The sequence below is a fragment of the Gossypium arboreum genome, chromosome 11, assembly GCF_025698485.1.
Source record: "Gossypium arboreum isolate Shixiya-1 chromosome 11, ASM2569848v2, whole genome shotgun sequence".
In the NCBI taxonomy this organism is placed as follows: domain Eukaryota; kingdom Viridiplantae; phylum Streptophyta; class Magnoliopsida; order Malvales; family Malvaceae; genus Gossypium; species Gossypium arboreum.
The window spans coordinates 135,777,836-135,803,821 of record NC_069080.1 but is presented as its reverse complement, the minus strand read 5'-3'; the positions used below and the strand labels follow the sequence as shown (position 1 = coordinate 135,803,821).

Here is a 25,986-nt window from a genome sequence, read left to right as displayed (position 1 = left end):
AGCGTGAGCGCTTCACAATCCTAATCAAATGGCAACATGTTCTTGCTCCCATAAATATAAGGCATATGCAAGGATGAAATCATCAATTCATTATTGGGGTTAAATTAGAAATTTAAATAATTAGAAGGTTAAAGCTAAAAAAAATCTGTTTGAGAATGATTTAAATTGAATACTTTATAATCAAAAGAGACTAAAATAAATATTATACCGCTTAATTTAATTGCAAGGTCACTGTTTGCTTCTAACCTTCAATAAAATGATTACTATTTAGTTAAATTCTAAGTGCATGTGCATGGACAATTTGGGTTATTGTTTAAGTCTGAAGGATGGTCTAAAATTTAAAAGTATTTAGGCAAAAATATTAATCTCGATAAATACCCTTGAGCAGAAAAATGAATCTATTTAAAATATGGGACAAGCTCTGGTTTCAACATTTAAGACTCAATTCAATTTTTTTTAAATTTGTAATGTTTTAGATTATATTATTTTTATAAATTTTGTAATTTATAACATATGAAAATTAAATCTATAGTAGTATATAAAATATTAAAGATGATTTTATAAATATTTTAATAAAAATATATAAAATTATTAATTATTAAATTATATAAATATATATATTTTAAATAAAATGAACAAGTCTAAAATGCGTTTGAATTAATTATTTATAAATATTTTGATGTATTTTGTGCATTTTATTTTAATATGTACAGTTTATTATCTCAATTGGTTGTATATTTATATTATTTATTAAACATTTTATTGAGTTGGTGTAATCGTCAATTAAGTCCCTAACTCGCTTAAAAAATTATAGAAATACCTTTTCATAATTAAAATAAATTATATAATAGAGGACATTTTAATTATTTTATTTAAAAATTAATAAAAATATGCATACCGTAAGATTCAAACACATGTCAAATTATATATTTATATTTTTAAATGGAATTTCTAATTATATATTATTAAAATTAAAGTTAGCTGAAGCAAGAATGGGTCTAGCCCACGTTAAAAGTCCCCCAATGTGGACTGTAGGCAAAATTGGCTTAAAACATACACTCAACTCAATGTTTGATTTGGTCCAATTAAAGGTTAAATCCACGGGTCTCGTGGTCCACCTTAATATAATTTTCACCCCCACGAAATTGTGTGTCTACAAAATAAAAAATAAAAAATTTATTAAAATAATAAATAAAAATTATTATTTTTAAGGCTTGTAGATTTTGGTTTTGATAATAAAAAATCGAGAAGTTTGAAGTGTGGCAGGTGATTGACTTTGTATGGGTTGTTGAGAGAGGAGTTTGACTCACAATGAATTTAGTATTTGGTGTATTAAGGTGAGTGGTAAATAATTATTTTAATTGAGAATAAATAGCCACGATGAAAGTTGATAAGGATGGACTAAGATATGATGCGATGCAGTGTGATAAAAAAATATTACTATTTATTATTATTATTTTTAAAAACATTGAAAGTTATTAAACTCCAAGTAGAAACATAAAATTATAAAAAGAAAATACAAATTATTAAATAATGTTAAAATTTAAAATTCTTCTATTTTATATTTATAAAATTTTAATGATTTTTATATGATTTTTAAAAAGTACTTACGTCCACATAAAATAATTAAAAAATAAATTAAACCCTTCACATCGATATATTTCCACATCAAGCATCACATAATCACTTAATGGCTTGTTAGGGGCTTCGATGAAAAATTATATTTCAAGCGGTCAATTGATTAAAGTTTCCGATTAAGGGCATAAGTGACTTTTTAATTAATTTTGAGTGCTTTTTTGACATTTAAGCCTTCTTTTTTTGAATTCTTATTTATTTTTTGATATTTTAGAATTAGGACTATAAAATTGTGTAAACATTGAGGACTAATTTTTTAGAATTAGGACCAAATTAAAAATGCGAAAATATGGAGGGATAAATTTGTTATTATGCTAATAATAAAAAAGGTCATATCATCTTGTTGTTAATGATTTAATGGAGGAGTTATAAGAAAATTCAATGTTGATAAGGTTGGTGATGAAATTGAGATATTTATAGCTATAGAGGTGTCCATGAGTTAGGCCGGACCATAACAAATTTTTAGGCCCGGTTCTAGTCCAAAATGAATATAAAATTTTGCCTAAAGTTGATTTGGATAGAAATGCTAAAATCCAAGCCCGACCCAACTGTATTAATTTTTTAAAAATATAATACGTAAAAACACTAAAAATATTAAAATAAAAATTCCCAATAAATTAAACATAAATTTAAAAAAAAAATTATATTTAAATAATACTAAGATAGTGATAAGCAAATGTCTCTAGAATAGTAGTAAAATTAACAATAAAACAAAAAGTTATACAATATCTAAGCAATAATAACAAAATAGTAGCAACAAAATAGTGAAATGACAGTAAAACAACAACGAAACAACATATTTTTTCTTTTTCCAAATTTGGGTTGGGCTAGTCTCAGGCCAAAAATCTTATTTGAGGTTCGATCTGTTTTTTGGGCTTTATTTTTTTACCCAAGTCCATTTTTCAGGCCTATATTTTTACCTAAACCCTCCCATTTTTTGGACGAATTTTCAGACCGAACTGAATTGCCCGACCTATAAACAAGTTTAGTTGAATGACCAAAATGTAGCTATATTCTTAAAAAACAAAAATCACACCATCATGTTTATAACAAATATAAAAACAAATTATATCAAAGTTTCAATGTCATTACTAAACCAACATCATTACAACTTTTAACACTTCAATCTCTTCATAATTAGACCTCAAATGAATCATTGAACCTAAAATTCTATCAAAAAGAAATTCATTGAACCTCACAATTAATATTAAACTCAATAAACAGTTAAATGTGATAAATTTAGGAGATATAAAGTTGGAGAATTACTTAACAATCTCAAACAAATAATTGAGGAATCAAATGTGACACTTAGTCAAGGTGATAGAGGAAAAGCAACCTATTAAATTTTGTGTACAAAAGATTCCCCAAATTCTAAAATAAACATATTTAATAAGAGATGGAGATTTCAAGATATGGGAGAAGGTCACTTCTCTAAATTTTCCATGATTCTGCAGCTATTTATTACCATTTTGATTCAATTAAATAAAATAAAATAAAATAAACAAAAAGGCTGCCATGTTTTTTTTCTTTGTTTGCTAACTTTATATATATATATACATATCGAATATTGACAACCCTTAAAAAGGATTTGGATTCTTTTCTTCTCTATATACATAATATATATGGGTTAAATCGTGCTCTAAGTCCTTAAATTCTGTTAGTTTATTTTTATGTTAAATTCAAGTTTATTATAATGGTATTTGAGTAAGTATTTTTAATTTCAAAATATCATAACAACAAATTTGCTTGAAGAATTTTAAGATAAGTTAACAATTGGATTTGAATTTTAAAATACAAAAGTATAAGGAAATAAGAATAAAAAGATTAAATGTTAAACTTATAAAAATATAAGGACTTAGAAATATATTTGAACACATATATATATGGGCATACGGGACACGTAAAGTGAAGAAATCTTTGCACGACATGCAAAGATGCAAACACAACACTAGTGTCCCAACACGTTTTTTTAAATTGCTATAATGAATCTAAAAACTAGAGAAAAGAAAAACCCTTGACTTTGTTGCCAATGGTATCCAAAAACAGTTAATAATAATAATAATAATTTGAGAGTAATTAATAAAATTTAATGTAATTTACTTAAATTATTTAATTTAATAATTATAATGATTAATTTAATAGAAACTATTTATGTAATTAGTTGTATTTAATAATAATATTAATAAAAACAATATAAAGGCCTTTATATATATATATATATATATGAATTTTTACTTGAAAGATGGGTTATTCACTCGGTTTGATAAGTCTAACTTGTAAAGATAGAATGTTTAAAGAGAATTTTATTATATAAAAAATAAAATAGTAATTTTTAATATATTTTAAATGAGGCTTTGGTCTGTTAGTTACGTGTTGATTTTGATTTTTGAGTATTCAGGTATGGGTTTACTATTTGCAATTGTGATTTGTAGATCTTTAGTTCTATCATGTGCGTACGTTATATGTAGGTTTTGTCTGATTTTTTCGGGTTTGGTCTAGTACTTTTTAGTTCTTCATCTATTGTGGTTTGTTCTGATTTGATTCTATATTGGAGTTAGTCGAGTATATATTTATATATTAGTTTGATTCTTCCTAGTTTGGTCTGGTTCTTTTGAGTTTTTCATCTGTTGTGTTTTGTATTGATTTGGTTCGCATTATAATAGATCAAATATTTATTTATACTTATATCATACTTGTAATTGTGTTGTAATTGTAATAGTGGAACTTTAAAAAAATAATTTTAATATTTTGTAAATATTCTGAATTTTGAAAAAAGAAAAGAGAATTAAAGAAAATATCTGGTTGGACAAAAATGTCTAGTCTTTTCAATTTTGGAGTTGTCCTCCTCATCAAGAATCAAAATTGTTGCATGGGGCCTTTTTTCTTTGAAAATTTCATGTTAGCTTTTTAGGGACATAACCTAACTTTTTAAAAAAAAAGAAAGATAATACATAAACTAGTAATTCAATTCTCTGAATTTAATCTATATTTATTTATGTCTAGATTTATAAACTAATATGCTGTTGTAGGAAACATAATTAATTTAAAAAATTGAATAATAATCCAACCATATTTAAGTAGGAGTTGTCTAAGTAGGAGTTCACTCAACTCAGAAGCCACGTAATCACAGTCAAATCTTAAAGGAAATTTACCCAAAACGTACTAGTGTCAAATTAGATCACATCGTAAAGCTCCAACACCAACTCTCCGGGATAGAGTGCAACCAAAGGCAAATCTAGGGGTAGTGTCAGGTAGGTGCTTTGGTCCCTTTAGATATAAAATTTGCTATTTAACCTCTCAAATTAAACTTCAAAAATGATGAAATTAGAAATCAATACATTATAAAATTGTGTTTTGATCTTTAAAAATTTATTATTCAATTCGGTCTGGATTCACCACTAAGTACAATCATGCATAACACCATCCTATCACATTTAGTTGCACCTTATCAAAAGTTTTCCATGACTCTACCTCTGTTTCTATTTAGTACGGTACTCATTTGGCAGGGTAACCGCTCAACTATAAGTTATTTTCTACCAACCCTCTATCGAAATTAAGAAGAAGGCTCCTCTTCTTAAAAAATACTCTATATTATATCAGTTTCTACACTATCAACGACTTTTAACTATTGTATGAACCACTCGTAACTTATAAAAGAAATAACTTTTACTATAATATATATATATCACTAGTGGAACAATAACAACAATGTTATTTATACAAACAATTGGGGATTGTTTTGATTGATTTTTCTTAACAAGATCAACATAAAAGTTTGAATCCTAAATGAATCTTATCTTTTTATAAGAGAATTAATGATTTGATATTTGTGAGATATTAATTTAACTTAAACTCTAATAAAAAAAATGAAACAAAACAAAGAATATAGCAACTTTTGAGTAACAATTCTTTAATTAAATGCCTTTTAGCTTTATTTTTCTTCATTTATCTTTTTTTGGGTCCCTTTTTTTTTTCTTTCAAAAATTAAAAATAATAAAAAAACCCAATGCAAAATAGTATCAATACTTTAATTTCCATCATAAATATTCCCCCCATTAATTGTCCAAAATATTGCACCACTCACTTCCCTACATGAGCAAAAACATGATGATGGTCAATGCCAAAACCAATTCATTCCTCTTCAAAAATCAGTCCCATAGTCCCATGGATCAACCCCATCATCATCATCATCATCAAAGCGGTGGTTTTGTTAGCCGAAGGGGGAGCCGGAGGTCACCTAATGGGGCAGATTTATTCCCAACGTCACCCGACGTTCCGCGTATAGGGGATGAAATCTTCCATGCGGCTCACCCGCAACATCCGTTATCGCAAACGCGGCTCTCGGACCTCTTCACCTGTGGCGCTTGCAAGGAGTACGGTGCCGGTGAACGGTTCACTTGCTCGGAATGTGATTATCAACTCCATGATTTTTGTGCTTTAGCTCCTCCTAGTCTTAAGAGACATCCAATCCACCCTCTTCACAACATCATTTTGATTCGTAAACCTGGTAATTTTCTTTCCTTTATTACTAGTATATTTATTATCATTTTAGATTTTTTTTATTTAATACATTACTTTAAAGAAATTTAAAAAAAATGGGTTAATTATGTCTTTCATATATCAATATAATCACCTTAATCAGCCATAAAAAATTAGTTTAATATCTTGCTCTTTGATTATCTAGGTTAATGCATTCAATTGAGAATCTCGTGTGTTGCCCTAATGCTTAGAATGTTCAATGCCCTATGTGTAACTTGGGTTCAAATTGCACTAGTCAATTAAGACTTTATCTTCCTCTTAAAATTCACAATAAATTCAAAAAAAAAAAAGTGTCTAAATGAGTTTAATGAGTCACACCAATTTCATTAGTGAAAGCTCCAAAAGATTAATACAACTAAAAACATTAAAACAAGAATAAGAATAATACTTTTATTATAATTTTTTATATTATGTCTTTAAAAATTATTTACATTCTAAAAGACCTGCCCACTAATTAAAAAATTACTTGCCTAAAATATTTAAACTATCCTATATATAGTAGTGGGAGTGATAAATTCTAGTTGAAATTAAAATTTTGAATCTTTGTTTATAATTATTGTCAATATTTAATATTAACAAGGGTTGGATACAGGGTAAGGCACATTGTATTTTCAAGAGAAGAGCATATTTTCAAACATTAGAGAATATTATTGAAATGGATAATCATAAATCTTAAATATAAACCGTACCATCGTAGGTGACATTTTCTAGATTAATTAACAAAATATCCACTAAATTCTAGTTCCAATTAATAAACTTTGAGAAAATAATGCAATAGTTTAACTAACTATTAAAGGCTAATGAATTTCTAAATATACATAAAAATACATTGCCTATGGAAAGATGCCCTTCTTTTTTTTATCTACTTTTATGAATGGTGAAATATTAATTATTATACTTTTATTTAGTTCTTGTATTTTAATTTGATCAATTTTAGTTTTTGTATTTTTGAATATTTGAGTTTTAGTTTCGTATTTTTCAAATTTTAAAACTTTCGTCTTGATGCAAATGGTAATAGTTAAATCCATTTGGTTAACTCTTACTACTAGTCCTATACTATGCATAAGGTTATAGATTCAATTAATTTATTCAATTTGATCAATCTTAGTCCATATAATTTTTAAAATTTTGAAATTCCGATTTTGACACAAACAACAACCGTTAAATTTATTAATGAACTCTTTTGTAAATAGTATGTGGAAATAACAAGCTGGCATAACATGTTATTAGATTTGTGCATGGCCCGCCCAAAATGTGAGAGGGTTTGGGCAAAAATATAATCCTCATTTAAAAAATGGGCCGGGCCTCGAGTAAGGCATTTTTGGCCCAGCCCGGCCTGAATTCACTAAAAGACAAAAAAATTTGCTTTTTTTTAAAAAAAATATTATTTTCTTGTTGTTTTCTCCCTATTTTTTGCTACCATTTTACTATTATGTTGCTACTATTTTGTTGTTATTGTTTGGGTATTGTATAAAACTTATTTTATTGTTAATTTTGTTATTATTTTAAAGACATTTGTTAATTTTATTATTATTTTAGAGGCATTTGCTTGTTAAGTTATAAATATTTTTAAATTTTATTTTTAATTTGTTGGGAAATATTTATTTTGATGTTTTATTATTTTTGATGTATTATATATATTTTTAAAATTATATAAAAAATTATAAAAATTAATATGGGTAGTCTGGGTCTAGCCCAGGTTTTAACATTTTTATCTGGGTAAGGCATGGGCAAAATTTTAGGCTAATTTTTCGAGGGCCTGAATTTTCAGTTGAGCCGACCCAAGTTCAGCTTGGCCCGACCCATGCACACCTCTACATGTGATCATATGTTTGTCGCATAAAATTTTGAAAATATCATAACTTAATGAAAATAGTAACTGTTGTTTGGTTAGGATTGAAATTTAAAAAATTGAAAAATTTAAAGACTAAAAATGATTAATTCAAATGCGAGGACTCCAACTTTTGTCAAGTTGTTTATTTGAACTCAATCAAATCGAATATTGAAATCTGCTAAATTAATTAAATTTTTTTGTTCAATATATCTTATTTTGATAGTAAAATAATTAATAACTTTATGATAAAACTATTCAATGTTTCAGTTAGAAGTGGAATATTGAAATCGAGGTGCGATATTTGTGCCAAGCCCACCAAAGGATGCGTTTTCAAATGCAATGCCTGTAGTTTCCAAATGCACCCATGCTGTGCCATGTTATCAACTGAAATTAACATCTCGGTTCATCCGCACATGTTACGGCTCCTCCCCTCGCCGTCAACCGTTGACCCTTCTAGTTTCTCATGCGGCGAGTGTAACCGCAAAAGGTCAGGGAGGGTTTACCATTGCACCACATGCGATTACCATCTCCATGCAGTTTGTGCCAAGAACATGGTGAATGGGCTTCAAGCCAATGGTATCAAGGGCATGGACAAGCCGAGCATGTTAGGGACTGCCGCGAGGCTCGCATCTCAAGTGGTGATCGAGTTCATCGGAGGGCTGATCGAAGGGCTCGGGGAAGGTGTTGGGCAAGTGTTGGTTCAAACCGCGGTCCGAGGAAGGTGCTACAGTAATAGATCATCTAGGGCTACATAAAATGCTCCTAATTAATTAATTAAGACTATATAGTATTTATTAATTGATATTTCTTTGACATGTTGGATTTTTATTTTTATTTTTTGTTTAACAGTTGATGGGAGCTTGGGGTTTATAGTTTGAAGATGGGGAAGTGTTGCAGCTATTCATATAGGATTTGATTGTGTCAAGAATTCTTATAATATTGAAAGTATGTTTCTTTTGTAAATTATTTTGTATATTCAATGTAATTAAGTATTGTTGAATGGGAAAATATTTTCAAGTATTGTTGATAATTATCTAAAATTTTGAATTTATGTGCAATTTTTTATATTATTATTTTATAATTTTGGAAGGAATTTGGAGTAAGAGATCATATAACAAATGTTATTATAATTAAAACCAATCATTATAATTAATAAATTAAATAATTAATTCAACAATTAATTCCGCTCAAACAAATTAACTAACTGCGCAAATTACGTATAATTGTCAATTGAGTCTTAGCTCGATTGACATTGGTAATTGGTAGGAGAATGTGGGTTTAAGTGCGCTGAAACGCATTATTCTCTTATTCAAGAGTTGGGAAGGGGCTATGGGTAGTTATAGGCCTTGTTTCGAAAAAAACAGATATGATAAGAACCTATAACGAGATTATGTTAAAAAAAATTCGAAAAGTATAATAACAAATTTAGCTTTAATGTTTTTATATTTTTTTGTCGATTTGACCCTTATTTTTTTAGTTAAATTTGACTCTTAACCTTTTAGAAAGAGTCTAATTTGACCATCAACCTTTCAAAAAGATTAGACTTGCTACTTTTTTAATAATAATATTGACTAAAACATTAAATTTTTGAACATGCCAGCTTGTATGGTAATCCATGTGTGCTTCATGTTAATTTTTTTCTAAATTTTATAAACTTTTTATATTTATTTTGAATTTTTTTATTTTAAAAATATTTTTATAATTTTTATTTATGTAACATATAAGGTAAATAATGTTATGTTAGCATGAAGTACACGTGGATTATCATGTAGACTGTCATGCCAACTTCATTAAAACATTAATATTTTAGTTAGCATTTTCGTTTAAAAAGGCGATTTAACTCTTTTTTAATGTTTAATGGCCAAATTTAACTAAAAAAAGAATACAAACAAAATTGACGAAAAATATAAACGTTAAACACTAAATTTATCATTTTACCAATTCGAAAGATCTAAAAATAGTTTCAATTTAGTATGAACAACTAACCAAAAATGATCCCAACCTACCATATTAGAACCCAAAATAAATTTTGAACTCATAATAACGTGACTTGAAAAAAACAGCGAACCTAAAGCAACCCAAATCAAATGTACCAAAAGTTTCAAAGTTTGAATAAACTAGAACTAGATTAACTCGGCTTGAAACCGATTCAACTCGACCAATTAATCTATTTTTCTTTGCAAATAAGATTGAATTGCTTGTATTATTTAAAATAATAAAAATTTTACTTAGAAAATTTTAAAATAAAAAAATTATATTTATACATAGAAAAAATTCAAGAATTATTAAATTTTCAAGGAGTATTTAAGCAATTAAATTTCATTAAAGCGAAATTTTTATTCGTATGTGAATTGGGCCTTTGTGCACCTACTCTAATGCATTTTCTTATTAATATTGGGCTTATTTTGAGCCCTAGCATTTAAAATAACTCTTTACATTCAAATTATTACATTGTTGCTTCGAAAATATTTTAAAAATATTAATTATTTTAGTGAAACACATTAATAATAATGTCAAAATATTTTCTATTAAAATTTATTCATTAATGGTAATAGGTGGAGTGATAATGAATTTATATTTTAATGCTATTGAACATGTGTTCGATCTTTAAATTTATAATTTTAAATCTCTTATTTAAATATGATATAAAAGTATAAAAGATAAAATTGTTATCAAAATAATATTAATTATATAATTTAAAAGAATCGACATCTCTATAGTTTCATAACTGAACTGGTAACCCAGTTAAGAATGGTACCAACGTAGTAAAGTATTTAAATATAAGTATTAAATTAAAAGTTAAAACCCTTTATGGATCGAGTTTATATTAATTTTCTTACATTTATATTTATTAGTAAACAAATAGATATAAGATTAAAACGGTTGAATTAAAAATTAATAAATTATTCTATGTATTATAATATTTACTATGTTTGATCAGATTTTTGGAATATTTTATTAATAATTATTAAAAATATTTTGTTAAATGATGAAATTGTAGCTTATTGATCTCTCATATTTTAATTAATTGATTGGTATATATATATATATAGTAAGTGAAGATTGTAATTGATACTTATAAATACTAATAAAATCAGAGCATTTAATTGTGAAATTCTGAAATCTCCATTTAAATTTCCACAAAACGAAAAAAAAAATAAAATCTCAACCTCCAGTTTAAATTTCTTAAAATTGGGTGATCAAAACAGAATATAATCATAACGGGTGACGATTTTTATAATTTACCCTATTATTTTCATCATACTTTTTTTAAACAATTTTTCACCATACTTAAAACTCTTAAATATTATTATTTTTTCATTATAGTTTCAAATTCAAATTTTTTCTACAATCAATACGTGAGATCCTGTGTCATAGGGATCGATCAAATTAGTCACTCTATTGTTAAATGAATCAATCTAGTCCCTATACTATTAAAAAGAATCAAATGATTCCAATTTATAATAGATTAAACATTTATTGTATAAAAATGTGTTAAGAATTATTTTTCAATTACAGTTCAATTCCAAATAAAAGATTTAATTTATAGAACCATTAAAACTTTAAAATATCAACTCGCTAAACAATAAATTGTATTTTTTAAACTAGTAAATGTTAACTCTATTTTAACTTGACCTTATTTGATTCTTTTTAATAATATAGAGACTAAATTGATCCATTCAATAATAGAGAGATTAAATTGATCGGTACCTATAATAAAGGGCCTCTCAAGCAATTTGACCAATAAAAAAATTAAACAATTTCTATTAACATAAGTCAAGGTGATATATAAAAAGAGAAGTACATTTTAACAAAAAATAAGAAAAGGAAAAGTATAAATTAATGCATCACTTTTCTTAAATTAAATGTAAAAAATAATTAAAATAAGAAACAAAATAATCTTTAATAAAATATTAAAAAAATGAGTTAAACAAAAGAAATAAATTAACGTGAGAAGACAATATGTTATATGAACTTGGAAGTATTCATTACATTGGATTCCCTTTGTCACTTTCTCTGACATACACACTATACCTAAACCATTAATGGCCATCTCTATCTCCATCTCAATGAACAAAGTGTCGAAAATGGGTCATATTCTTCTTTCTTTCTTTTTTAATTACATTTAAGCCCATTAAATTACTAATAAGTTACGTTTTGGTCATTCAATTTTAAAAGTTTTCATTTAAATTACTAGGCTGTTAAGTCATTGTTGTATGACATTCTCTGTTCTCACTGCCTACACCAATTGAAAGCTCCCCTTTCCCTTTTCTCCTATAGTTAAGTTTTTCTTTTTCTAGAAATATCTTTAAACGTTACAAATTTGCAAACAAAATTCAAACAACTTTCTTCTCTGGTGTTTGACATTTATTGTCAAATTAGCTTGGATATAAGGTTATATACTTCTATTCGTCAATGAGTATTGATCTATTGTACTGATCGGTGATTTGTTAGAGGTGGAATGTGATAATGCTCTGATAGTGAAAACTATTTTAGCTGGCGGTGTGGCAAATAGTAGGATGTTGGAGCTGCGACTGATTCATCATTTCTTGAGTTGTAAGGAGTGTACATTCTCGACATATTTCCAAGGACCACAATAAAATTGCTGATCATATGGCTAAATATGCAAGTTCAACGTACAATGAGATACAAGTTTTTCACTTAATAATAGACTGTTTTAATGTAATCACTTTTATGTTGTTTCCTTTTACCAAAAAACAAAAAAATAAAAGAAAGTTAACATAATATAAACTTTAGAAATGAGCTATGCGAGACCAAACTTGGGATTTGATTTGAAACTTAAAACTTATGCTTGACTTATATTTTAAACAAGCCTTTATTATTAATTTTGCACAAACAAATTTTTTAATATAATATTTTTATTCAAATCCTCTTAAATAAGTTTGAGTCCCATATACATAAAGAAAGTAGACTTGCATTAAGAAAATATATTAAAAAGAATTAATCTAAATTTCCATAATTCATTAGGTAAAGAAAATCCAACTTATTATCTTTAAAAAAATTCACATTGTTTCAAGAATTTCAATGCTATATAATATCTTAAAAATAGAAACATCATTAAGAAAACAATAGAACTTTTTTAGGGTAGAAAACAATAGAATTATGATGGAGAATGGGGGGAAATTTTTCCCCAAATGAAGGAATTAGGGTTAGGTAAGTATTTGGTAGACTCCATTCTAAAATTCTAAATTTTTAAAAATAGAATGAACATATTAATTCTAATTTAAAAATTATTTATACAACTATACTAAAATTATTTTCTATGATTTATTATATTATATTTATATTATTGGATAGTTTAAATTATGATATATATATATATATATATATATATATATATATATATATAGGTTTTCGACTCTATCTAAACGTGAGATGGCCTCGAAAGTTCTAACGTGCTTGCAAGGGAGAGCCAAAGCTTGTGAGATTCAAGAGAGAAGCCTCCTCGATGAAGGGATAATTAGGGACCGTCGGAAAGGGGGGGGGGGGGATGTAGGAGCTCTAACCCTCCCAAAAATTAGAAAATTACATTTTTATCTATTAAAATGTATAAAATTACAAAATAGTAATGGTAAGATTGCATTTTGTCCCCCTAAAAGATAATTTTTTAATTTAGTCCTTTGAAGATGGTAAATAATAGTTTACAATGGTGAAATTGTATTTTAACTCTTATCAAAATTTATAACTTAATTCTGACCCTCGAAATGAATTTTCTGGTTTCGTCCCTAAGTATAATCCATGTGGTCAGTGGTGGATCCAAAAATACGACTCAGGGGGTCGAGGCGAAGTTAGAATTTTTTTTTTTTGGGGGGATGGAATTAAATTATATATTTTTATGATAGTAAAAATGCAATTTCACCATTTTAATAGCCTGTATCTTTATAATTTTTAGAGGATTAAATCACAATTTTTTATCATTTTTTGGGTCAAAGTACAATTTTATCATTACTAATTTAAAATTTTATGAATTATAAATAGTCAAAAATAAAAATTTTCCATTTTATGGGGGACTGAGGCTCTGCCAATCCTCCCTTATATCCACCCCTACCTGTGGTTATAACTTGGTTCAAAAACTAACCTCATTTATTTTTAATTTATAGAATGATACCAAAGTGGATTGATTTTATCTTTTGATAATGAACTTTCACAATTAAATGAACTGAATCGAATTTAAATGTGAAAAAAACACAAGAAAAGAAATCTAGGTTGCTTAATTACATGTGCATGAAAGCTAGCAGGAAGATTAGGTTAGATGATGATGAATGTCCCAATCAAAGAGGAAAAAGGGTATGAAGGAAAGTGGCAAAAAAGGTAAAGAATATTGAATCAAAATGTAAGCTCCTCACATTCAAAAGTAGCTTTTCTTTTCTTCCATTATATTTCTTTATGCAGTTGACCCTAACTAAAACTCAATAATTTTAAATTTGCTCTACAAGAAAGCAACAGCTAAACAACTACTTCCATTTTTTATTTTCTTTTTCCTTTTCTGAATTTACGTGATAGCAATCTATCCTTAACATGCATTGTCAATCTCGCACACATTGTAAATTATTTGGATGCATATGCATTATGCATCTATGCAGAAGGATATGGGTTCGAGTGCACTGAAACACATTATTCTCTTACTTATGAGTTGGGGAGGGACTATGAGTAATTCTAGGTATTGTGTCAAAAAGAGTAGATATGATTAGAACCTATAAGGAAATTGTTCAAAAAAAAAAACATGATGTGAGAGAAAAACCCATTGGATGGACAATACTTTAAAGGTCAATTTTTATCATTAGTCCCTGTATTATGTATAAGTTGTAGATTTGATATCTATTTTAGTCATCATCTAATAATAGCGATTAAATTTGTTAAGTGAAATTCTTCTATTTTTAAAATATTATTTAACAATCAGATTATCACATTTATGATGCCATAATAGCTTTCTATTTCCAAATAATAATCATAGAAATGTCATATTATTTTAGTTAATGGGTTTAATGATTATTATTTGAGTTGGGACTAAAATGTCAAAATTTGAAAAGTATAAGTATAAAATGATTAAATTGAAGAACAAAGACTAAATTGACAACGTACACATAGTACGAGCTAATACCTGAGTTTGATGTAACAAATTTAATTGCTACTATTCGGGTTAGGATAGAAATTTCAAATATAAAAAATGTAAATAGAAAAATGATCAAAATTGAGTACATGGGCTAAATTTGCAACTTATGCATATTACACGAACTAATAACATAATTTGAATTAGTTTAAATTATATTAGGTTAAATTCTTCCGTTAGTTCTTATTGTATATGTAAGTTTCGGATTCAATCCCTATGCTTTAATTTGATCATTTTTAGCCCTTGTGCTTTTTAAATTTTAAAATTTCAATCATGACTAAATAGTAACTATTAAATTTATTAAGTTAAGTTCTGCTATTTCCAAAATTTGATATGGTAAACATATTACCACATATGTAATACCATATTAGCTTGCTATTTCTACATGTATTACTCACAAAAAATTTATTGATTAACTTTTGTCATTTCCAATCAAGATTAAAAATTTGAAATCCGAAAATCTAGAAGCTAAGAATGATCTAATTGAAGAACATGGATTAAATTCACAATTTTAGGCACGGTACAAGATTAACAACAAAATTTAATTAAATGGATTTGACTGCTACCATTTGATTAGAATTGAAATATTAAATTTTGAAAAGTGCAGAGATTAAAATTGACCAATTCGAAAAGAATATAGACTAACACTGATCAAATTAAAATATAAAGACTAAATCCACAACTTACGTAGAGTATAAAGACTAATAATAAAATCGGACGTAAGATGACCATAAAAGGCAAAATTTTAATCATATATTTGTAAATGTTTATTAATTAAAATCATATATCCTATTTCACCAAATCAATTCCTCCCAATAATATTTTACATTTCATATATTTTAAAAGATTATTATTTGATGTCAAATATTTTATATCACCAAATCAATTCTCCATGACAATATTTTAACCTTAATTATTTTATTTATTTTATTTTTCAAAAGAATATTTTATTTTTAATTAATTAAATAAAAATTAATCAATAATAATAAAGTAATACTCAAAGTTTAGGGTTAGAGTTAGGATTTAAAATTTTAGGGTTTAGAATTGGAATGAGGATTCATAGAGATTAAAAACTTTAGGGTTTCAAGTTTAAAATTGAAGTTGAAATTTAAGATTTTAAATTTGAGTATTTTACGAATAAACTATGAGATAGCTAATTTTATTGGACGTCTAAATCATGATATTTTAAGATTGTTCTAATGTAAGTTAAACTCTGGAGCAAAATATTTAACATTATGTGAAAGATTTAGCACTCTTTTAACAAGGTGAACCAGAACACTAAAAACTGATGACTTTGGGATTTAAGTAAGTGAAGAACTAATGGCATTTTTGAAATGCAAGAAAGAAGAAACTCTCCATATCTTGTGAAGCAAAGAAAGTCCTATTGGATGATAACTTTGGTGCAACTTTGGGTTTCATTGGAGCTGGCGGACAAGCCAATATCTCTGGTATTTTGAACCTTTGTCCCTTTGGAGTACAACATCCATGCCCACTTTGCAAAACTCGAACCCCATTATTATCCGTTGACGACCCCGAATCGCTACCTCTTTCGAGCTCTTGCCTTTGTCGTCGTCGGTACCATCTTCTCAGCTTTCTTGTTCGAGCCATTTCAGGTGTTAAAATGGGATGTGGATGTTGGTAAACTTGATGAGATTGATGATGATGAAGATGAAGATGGTGAATTGTGAATGAAATAAGGGATTTGCTTCGATATATAGCAGACTGGAAAGGATTTTGATTTAACAATTTGGGTTATTTGGGGAAAAAGTTTTCAAACTATTTTTTTTTTCTCGAGTAAAATCCAATGAAATCTTACAGCAGCAATTAACTACTACCACTGAATAGAAAAACTAAAAGTTTATTTCAAAACTCTACCAAATCTTCTTGATATGGTTGGAAACACGGTTTTGATGAAGATTGATAAATGTCTCATTATCAATATTGGTTACTCATTCACCTTGATATGGACCAAATCTTATTTAATCATTTCGATATTATCATATCTGACTTTCCGATTATACATACAATTGACTCAATATGAATCAAATTTTAAATTTTGAATTCATTAATTTATAACCCGCTTATTAATTATATGTATGATTCATATTTATTTAACTGATTGTGTATATAATCGTATCATGTTACTCACCCAATTCGATATGGACTAAATCTTGATTGAGATTTCATTAATTCATAACCAGCTAGCCGATTATATAATGTCAAGTTACTCGCTTAACTCGACACGGATCAAATCTTTAACATAGATTTTATTAATTCATATATGATTAAATGGTTTGATCCAAATCATATTTGATAGTATAAATAATTTTTTATTTAAAATTTATTATAAAATATATGGATATTAATATAATTTTCTAATTTTATTTTTAACAACTAGTCCTAAATTGGGCAAGGAAATATAATTTGTCAATATTGTTTGTTTACTATATATATTTCACTATTGAATATCCTCTTTTGTAAATCCTTTTATAAGATGGATATTATTTTATTTTTATAAAATTTATGGAAGTTTACTACTTTATTTCAAAAAGAAATTTTATGGAAGAAGAAATATAAATTTTCTATAAAACTTATATTTTCTAAAAAATTAAATTGTAAATTTATCCTTTTGAGGTCAAAATTTAATTTTATCATTTATTAGCTTATAATTTTTAAATTTTAGAAAGATTAAAACACAAATTTTTCATTTTAATGTGGCCAAAGCCCCCGCTAGGTCCCCTCTAATGCCGCTTCTAAGGTAATTAATATTTGGTCGAGATTAATGATGTGCAAAGAATAATAACTCAACTCAAATTAATTAATTGTAGTAAATTTAGAGAGAATCCACACATTGTTTTATTTTTTCTAACCAATAAAAATAAATGTTGTGTTTTTTTTATAACAAACAATAACATTAATATGCCTGATTGAGTCTTAGTTAGATTGGTATCGATATTGCTGTTAATGTGGGAGAACGTGAATTCGAGGCACTGAAATACGTTGTCCTCTTATTCAAAGGTTGGGGAGGAACTATAACTAGTTACTAAGCATTGTTTTCATATAAAAAAAATTTAACATTTAGATGTTCTAGAATCGTGTATAAAAAATTAAATAAATAAATAAAATTCCAAGCTTGTGAACTTGTTAGGCCCAAAGAAACTGAAGCCCAAATAAATTGCTCACAACCAAATTGAACTCTTTAACGTGGTCAACACATGGAAGACACCTACCTAATGGCCCAACTTCCTCGTATTAGTATCAAACTCGAATTACAAAATATTTTGGCTTACATTTATAACAAACTCTAATATAATTTAAGTTTTAATTAAATTAATTAAAATATATTATAATAAATAAAATATTATAATTACAAAATTTCTTAATATTTTAATACTTAACTGCATTAAAATTTTTGATAAAAACTTCCAAAAATTATAATTAGATATTTCTATTTCTAACCTTGACTCGTAAGTATCCTTATACTATATTAAACATAAAAAAAAATATGACAATATATTGAAAAGTTTTAATTTTACAATGAATTTACCTCATAATAATCCTATATATACAAAAGGTTAAAAAAATTTAACCCTCTAAAAGTTTTAGGAAAAATAGTTGGTGCATTACGAATTTAACTCTCTAACGGTTGACAAGTATCCTATACAATTTAGATACATGCTAATTTTATAAAATTACTTGTGAAATAAAAAGAAATACTACTAATGTATCAAATACTTGTGTTTTTATCCCAATCCCCAAGGGCGTAGCAAAGGGGAAGGGGCCTTGTGCTCGTTCGGTTAAATGGACTAATAGCAACTTTAGTCCCTCCCAATTATAAACTATTCAATTTAAACTTTATTCAAAATAAATTTTACTTTCAACCTTCCAAACTTTCAAATTTTCATTTTCTCTCCCGGAAAATCAATTTTCTAACTTCACCCTGCCAACACCTTTGTAAAATTATTGACTTTGTAACACGCGTATAGTTTGCGGTAAAAAAAACAATATGGTGCATGAATACTAATAGCAAATACCAATTACAATATAGTGTTATATATTATTATAGATTTAATTTTTGTGTTTTAGGTATTATTTGTGTAAAAAAAAAATAAATTTAATCAGAATTTATAATAAGATTGTTCAAAAAATTATATACATTACATTATAAAAATTGAAAATGAATTGAGGCAAGTTTTGAATGTTCGAACTCAAGCCTTACTCATATTTTAAACGAGCCTAATCTTTTTGTCGATACGCATTTTTCAAATCTAATATTTTTGTCAAAATATTCTTAAATTTCAGGCAGATCTTCAAACTTGGATAGATGATCCAACCCATAAACATGTACACTCCCGATTACAAAACATTCAATTTAAACCCTATTTAGATAAAAATTTTACCTTCAGCCCTTCCAAACTTTTAAAAGTTTTATTTTGCCCCCCTCAAAACCAAATTTTGGCTTCGCCCCGAAGGCTAGAAAGGGGCAGGGTCTTGGGCTCCTTTGATTAAATGTACTAATAGCAACTTTAGTCCCTCCCAATTATAAAACATTCAATTTAAGACTTAAATGAAATTTTTACCTTCAACCCCTCCAAACTTTTAAAAGTTTTCATTCCCCCCTCCCCCCCGAAAGCCGAGTTTCTGTTTTCACCCCTACCAATCCCCGATACAAAACTCTTGACCTGGTAAATACATACATGCATAGAGCTAGCAGTAAAGAAAAAAACAGTACAGTGCATGAATACTAATAGCAAAAACCAATTCAACATGTGACATTCATTAGGAATATAGAGACGTTAAAGAGAGAGAAATAGAGAGAGAGGGATGGTAGCATGGGAAAAAGGTGAAGTCCTCGAGAATCACAGGTCGATAATGGCAGCAAAACATGTGAAGAAGTAGTAGTAGTAGTAGTGCTGCTGGCTTGGGCGGGGAATGGGCTCGTGATTGCCTACAATGTTGTGAGGTGGATTTATTCCACATGTTTTACTTTTACACCAGCACATACTTATTTACTACAATACAATCCTTTTAGAAGAATCCTAGGGAGATGAGATATATTGCTGGTCACCCATCCATCCATGAGCATTTTACATCATTTTTCTATTTTTATTGATGTTTATTGTAATTGATTATGATAATACTTATTACGTTTGACAAATCGAGTGTATAATCATAATTAACCCATGAAAGACAAGATAGGTAGTATATGTTTGCTTATTGTCTTGGTTTGGGACTAAGTTAAAATTTAAGGATAGTTCATGTGCTTATTGTTTTGTATGGATTTAATCTTTGTATTTTCATTTGCTCGAAATAGATTTTTTTTTTTACTTTTTGAATTATTCATTTTCAGTCTTGTGGGTAACTTTTTTTGTTAACTTAGTTTAAAAATTAGGTATAATTACAAAGTCAGTACTCAACTTTTGTAACTTTTTCAATTTGACCCATATTCATTATTTTTTCTCTTTAATTGGCCCTTAGCCCTTTTCTTTTTCTCAAATTGAACAAAATTCCATTACAATTTGAAGGAACCATTATAAATTGTAGCAAATGTTGCACATGGTAGCTTATATGTTAGTTCACGTGTATTTCATAGTTGATGTGTCACTATTTTATATTATATATCACATCATCAAATAATTAAAATTATAAAAACAAAAATATAAAAAATTCAAAATTTTATAAAACTTTCCCAAAATTACAAATAGAAAATACAATCTCTTCAAATTTACAAAAATAGTGTGTATATGCATATGCCAATATATATATTACCACATACTAGTTAAATAATGATATGTAAAATACAAAAACCACATCATATTTAAATGAAGTTAACAAAGCGAGGGGATTAAAAAGTGAAATTTGGATAGTACAGAGGATCAATTTTCTGTACTTTTTGAGTTTTTGTTTAATCTTAAATTTTCTTTATTTATATTTTTGAATTTTAAATTATTAAATTATTTATTGACGTAATATATAATACAAAATAGTGATATTTTAACTATAAAATATATGTGGATTGCGACATAAACTATCACGTCATCTAATGTAAGTTCTAGTTAAATTGTAATAGAATTTGTCCAATTTAATAATAAATAAAAGGTTGAGGAAAAATAAGGGCTAAATTGATAAAAAAAACTATAAAAGTTGAGATCTAAGCTTATAAAATTGCTTGATTTTTAATGAAATTAATGGAAAAAGTTACTAAAGAATTGAAAAGGAATGATTTGAAAAGTAAACAAAAATAAAAATAAAAAATTGAGCAAATAAAATGGGACTAATTTAATTCGTGCAAACGATTATATTTAAAATTTAACTTTAATAAGGAAGGATTAAATTGGACTTTTGGACAATTTTTTATTTTATTTCGGGTCAATCTGAATTTCTAATTAAGGGTTAAAATATTATATTTCATTTAAATTTAATATAAATATAAAAATAGTTTTAATATTAAGTAGAGCTTGACCTTATTAAAGATATTGAAAAACAAATGTGGGTATGGACATGTATACTTTGAATTTTAATTTAGTTATTTATATTTATACGAATTAATTAAATTAGATTTACTGATATTGCTCTAAATTTAAAAATTTAATTTGATTAATATAAATTGATTTAGTTCGATCATAAAAAGTTAATCGTTTAAATTCGTTCAAATTAAATTTAAAATAACATCAATGTGAAAGTTCAACTCGATTAATTCGAGCTTAACTCAACCCAATTTTATTATAAAAAAGTCAAGAGTTTAAACTCGGAATAACCTGAACTTGAAAGAACTTAGGTGCATATAAGTAACTTTGATTTGAATTTTAAATAGAACCCAAAATGATTTCAATCTATAATGACCCCGACAGACTAAAGCATTAAACTTAAAATGATCGGTACTCTAAATAATCAGAACCCAAATCAAACAGATCTCTATTAAGAAATATTTTTGGTATTTAAGGTTTTGGCTAGATATTTAAGTTGGGTATATTGAAAAAATATTTGTAGCTCCCTGGTAACGGTCACAGGAGCTTGAATTGTTTTTCCCATAACGTGAAAACATTTAAAACCAAACTACACTTCCCACTACAAATCCCCGCGCCATTCACTCCCATGGTTCCACATCTTCACTCGCTCACTAACTCACTCACTCATCTCCTTCTAATGGACAGCTACAAACGATCGCCATTGAAGCCATGGAAGAAAGGTCCAACACGAGGCAAAGGTGGTCCACAGAACGCATCGTGCCAGTACCGTGGTGTCCGTCAACGTACGTGGGGCAAATGGGTTGCCGAAATAAGGGAACCCAAGAAACGAACCAGGCTATGGTTAGGCTCATTCGCCACCGCCGAAGAAGCCGCCATGGCTTACGATGACGCCGCTAGGAGGTTGTACGGCCCGGAAGCTTACCTCAACCTGCCTCACCTTCGACGAATCCCCACCACCACTACCACCAACTTATCCAACAAATCGTCGACACACAAGTTCAAATGGATCCCTTCAAACAACTTTGTCTCCATGTTCCCTTCTTCTTCCCCTGGTTTGCTCAACATAAATGCTCAGCCTAGTGTTCATGTTATTCACCAGAGGCTTCAAGAACTTAATAACAATGGGGTTTTGAAAACAAAAACAGATACCCAAAGCAAAAACATAGCTGATGATGTTCAAATGAAAGAGAAAGATGTTGTTGGGGTTTCATCAGATAAGCCACAGATTGATTTGCATGAGTTTCTTCAACAACTGGGGATTAAAAAAGATGAAAAAAAGCAATGTGAAGAAGAAGCTGTTGTTAATAACAATGATGATGCTGAGAGTACTTCAACAGCAATGGATTCAACGATGAAAGATTATTATGATGAGTTGGTTCCATTTGGTGAGAATAGTAGCTTCAATTGGGATACCATGATTGAGATGCATGGTGGTGTTGATGGTTTCCATGGAGTTGAAGCTAGTTTCCAAGTTCATGATCATGGTTATGAAGAAGATCTAGCTTTTCCTACTATTTGGAACTTTTAAATATATTATTTATCTTTTGATCTTTAGTGGATCTTTGAGCTTGGAATATGATCGATGATACTAGTTTTGGAGGTTGTAAATTGTGATGCTATTTGCAATAATGGTAGAAAGTTTTGTGGCTTTTGGTTTTTTTATATTCTTAATTGTTTTATTGAAAATTGATAGTCATATTCCTTACAATATATTTAGATATAAGTAAGAAAATATGACATAATCTATAACTTTAAGTGATGGGAGAAGCGTACGTATCTATAAAAATTCAATCCATATATTTAAATTATACTTTGAACATTAACAACACATTACTTTAATCAATGTGTCTACTAATATTCAATGCACCTTGTAAATGGCTTTTATCAATATACTTAAATAGTATAATTATGAACTTTTTATGTGTTCATGATGGGTCACAAATTCCAACAAGCCATACATGTGAGTGGAGTTCAATATCAAAGACGTCTTGAAGCTTCAATTAAGGCTCCAATTGTATGTGCTTAGCTTCAATAAAGTAAAAACAATTATGTAGCAATGAGATAAACTTTGAGGATTATTATAGGGATTTGTTCACTTCAACTGGACATAGACAATGGGGTCATGTTTTGGATATTGTGCCTTCCTTGGTTACAGAAGAAATGAATTTGAAGCTAATGGAGAAAGTGAGAGAATAGGAAATTATGGAAGTAGGGTTCTAATAGGGCCTGATGTGTACTCTAGTATTTTCCATAAGAAATAATAGGATAATGAGGGATTTGAAGAATGTCTATAATAAGGTGGAGTGGGATATTTAGAAGGGGTGTGAGAGAGATTTGGTTTTGATACAAAATGGATAAAGTTGATGATGAAGTTCTTAAATTATGGTTCTTATAATATAGTTGTCATCGGCAAGAAAATTAACACAATTTTCCCAACTAGAGGTCTTAGGCAAGGGGATTCTCCATCCCCTTATTGCTTCTTGTTGTGGATGTCATGTCTAGAATGATAAATAAAGCAATAGGTACTAGAATAGTTAAAGGAATTAAAATGAGCAAACATTTTCCCCATTTGTCTCGCCTACTATCTGAAGATGGTTCCTTAATTTTTTATGGCAGCAAATATGGAGAATTGTGAGATTATAAAGTGCCATTTTGAATGAATTTAGTAAGGCATCTAGGCAGAGGATCAACCTTAACAAACCAAGTACAAATTTCAGTACAAATGTGCCACAATATGTTAAACTTGCAGTTGTTGGAAAGTTGCATATTCAAGAGGCCAACGACCCAGGAAATTTGAAGCAAAATGTGAAGAAATGGGATATGTGAAGGAAAAAAGTGTTAAGGAAGGTGCAATCATAGAAACAAAATCCGCTGTTAATGAAGACAATAGCAACAACAATACTTGTTTACACAATTCAATGTTTCAAGATACCAATGAAGTTGTGTAATGAGATAGATTTAGCTCTGGCAGATTTCCTGTGGGTCAAGGTAAGGAAGAAAAGAAGATGCATTGGGTGAGCTGGTTGAATCTTAGAAAGAGAAAAGCAAAAGGGGCAATTGGGTTCAAAGATATGTTGAAGGGGATTTATTTTCCTTGAAGCCAAGAAATTAGGTGGAAAGGTGCAATGGTATGTTTTGAATGGGGAAAATATATAAATTTGAGAGCATAAATGGCTAGAAGAGGAAAATGATTTTGAGAATGAAGTATCCCTATATACCAAGCTAGAGGAGATTATAGAATTATATGGCTAACTAATGTATATGGGGAGTACATTGCCAAATCAGGTTATCATTTGTTGAAAAATAAGGTGGAAGCTAGAATGGATCTTCAACTTCAAGAAAGAATAGAAAATTTTCGTTATAATATAAAAATTACGTTACTTGATTATTTATTAATAGTTATAATTAGTTATAATGATGAATTATGTCTTTTATCACTAAAAAATATGATTATCAATTAGGATAATTAAGATAATTATGTTTATATAATTATACCAAGAAATATGAGAGTTATTATAAATAAGACTCAACGCTCACATATACCAAGACGTATCAAAAACTAGAATTTAAACATAATTCAATCTAATTTAATTATAATAACTAAATAATTTGTACCAATTTAAATTGAATTTAAATTGTTCTTTAACTCATAACAACATGAACAAATAGTCGAAAATGATTTAAACTTAAGTAATCGAAACTTGCGTTGATTCAACTCAAAAACTCAATCTTTAAATTTAAATGATTAAAAATTTTAAAATTTAATAATTTGTTCAATGAAAAATTAGTTATGCAGTTTTTTTAAAAATCTCATTATAAGTTTCGATAACACCTCTTTAACCAATAAATAAGAAAATAATATACTTTAACACACTTGAATCTATATCCTACTATATTAACAATAATACATTTATTAATTGAATTAAAACTCAATCGAATTATGTAGAAATTATTCAATTCTGATGAAGGTAATGATTATTTTGAGTTGCAGCTATTATATGTATATAAAATTGGGGTATGGTTTGAGTTGGAATGTGTTGGCAGAATAATTGATAGGTTGTAGTGAATCATTGGTGTTGTACAGCGAAGCAATTGATTCTTATGCCATTGCAAATATATGCCCCTTCCTACCATATCTCACTTTTTTTACTAATATATTAATTAAAATATATGCCCCTACCTACCAAATTATTCTCAGTTTTTTATACAAGTTCCTTATATCTGAAAAATAAATAAATAAATCTTTCATATTTTGAAACTGTATATATTAACCTTCCTTTAATTTTGTCCTGTTAAATAATAATGCAGAATGTTAATTTAATGGTTAATTATTAATTTAGTCCTTAAATTATAATTAAAATATCATTTTAATATTT

General features: G+C 27.7%; 2 protein-coding genes across 3 annotated transcripts; both read left to right on the top strand.

The window, feature by feature from the left end:
- Positions 1-5,689: 5,689 nt before the first annotated feature.
- LOC108471913 (uncharacterized) lies at positions 5,690-9,016 on the top strand. 2 transcript variants are annotated; one of them, XM_053021628.1, is made up of 3 exons: positions 5,690-6,142; positions 8,276-8,729; positions 8,858-9,016. In XM_053021628.1, the coding sequence occupies exons 1-3, from the start codon at positions 5,728-5,730 to the stop codon at positions 8,859-8,861; spliced, it is 873 nt and encodes a 290-aa protein (XP_052877588.1). In that variant the 5' UTR covers positions 5,690-5,727; the 3' UTR covers positions 8,862-9,016. The 2 variants fall into 2 exon arrangements, with proteins under 2 accessions (XP_052877588.1, XP_017628946.2); XM_017773457.2 differs by having other exon boundaries at positions 8,276-9,016.
- Positions 9,017-22,222: 13,206 nt separating this feature from the next.
- LOC108473117 (dehydration-responsive element-binding protein 2F) lies at positions 22,223-23,261 on the top strand. The gene has a single exon (XM_017774676.2). It carries the CDS (start codon positions 22,236-22,238, stop codon positions 23,136-23,138), a length of 903 nt encoding a protein of 300 aa, XP_017630165.2. The 5' UTR covers positions 22,223-22,235; the 3' UTR covers positions 23,139-23,261.
- The last annotated feature ends 2,725 nt before the right edge of the window (positions 23,262-25,986 follow it).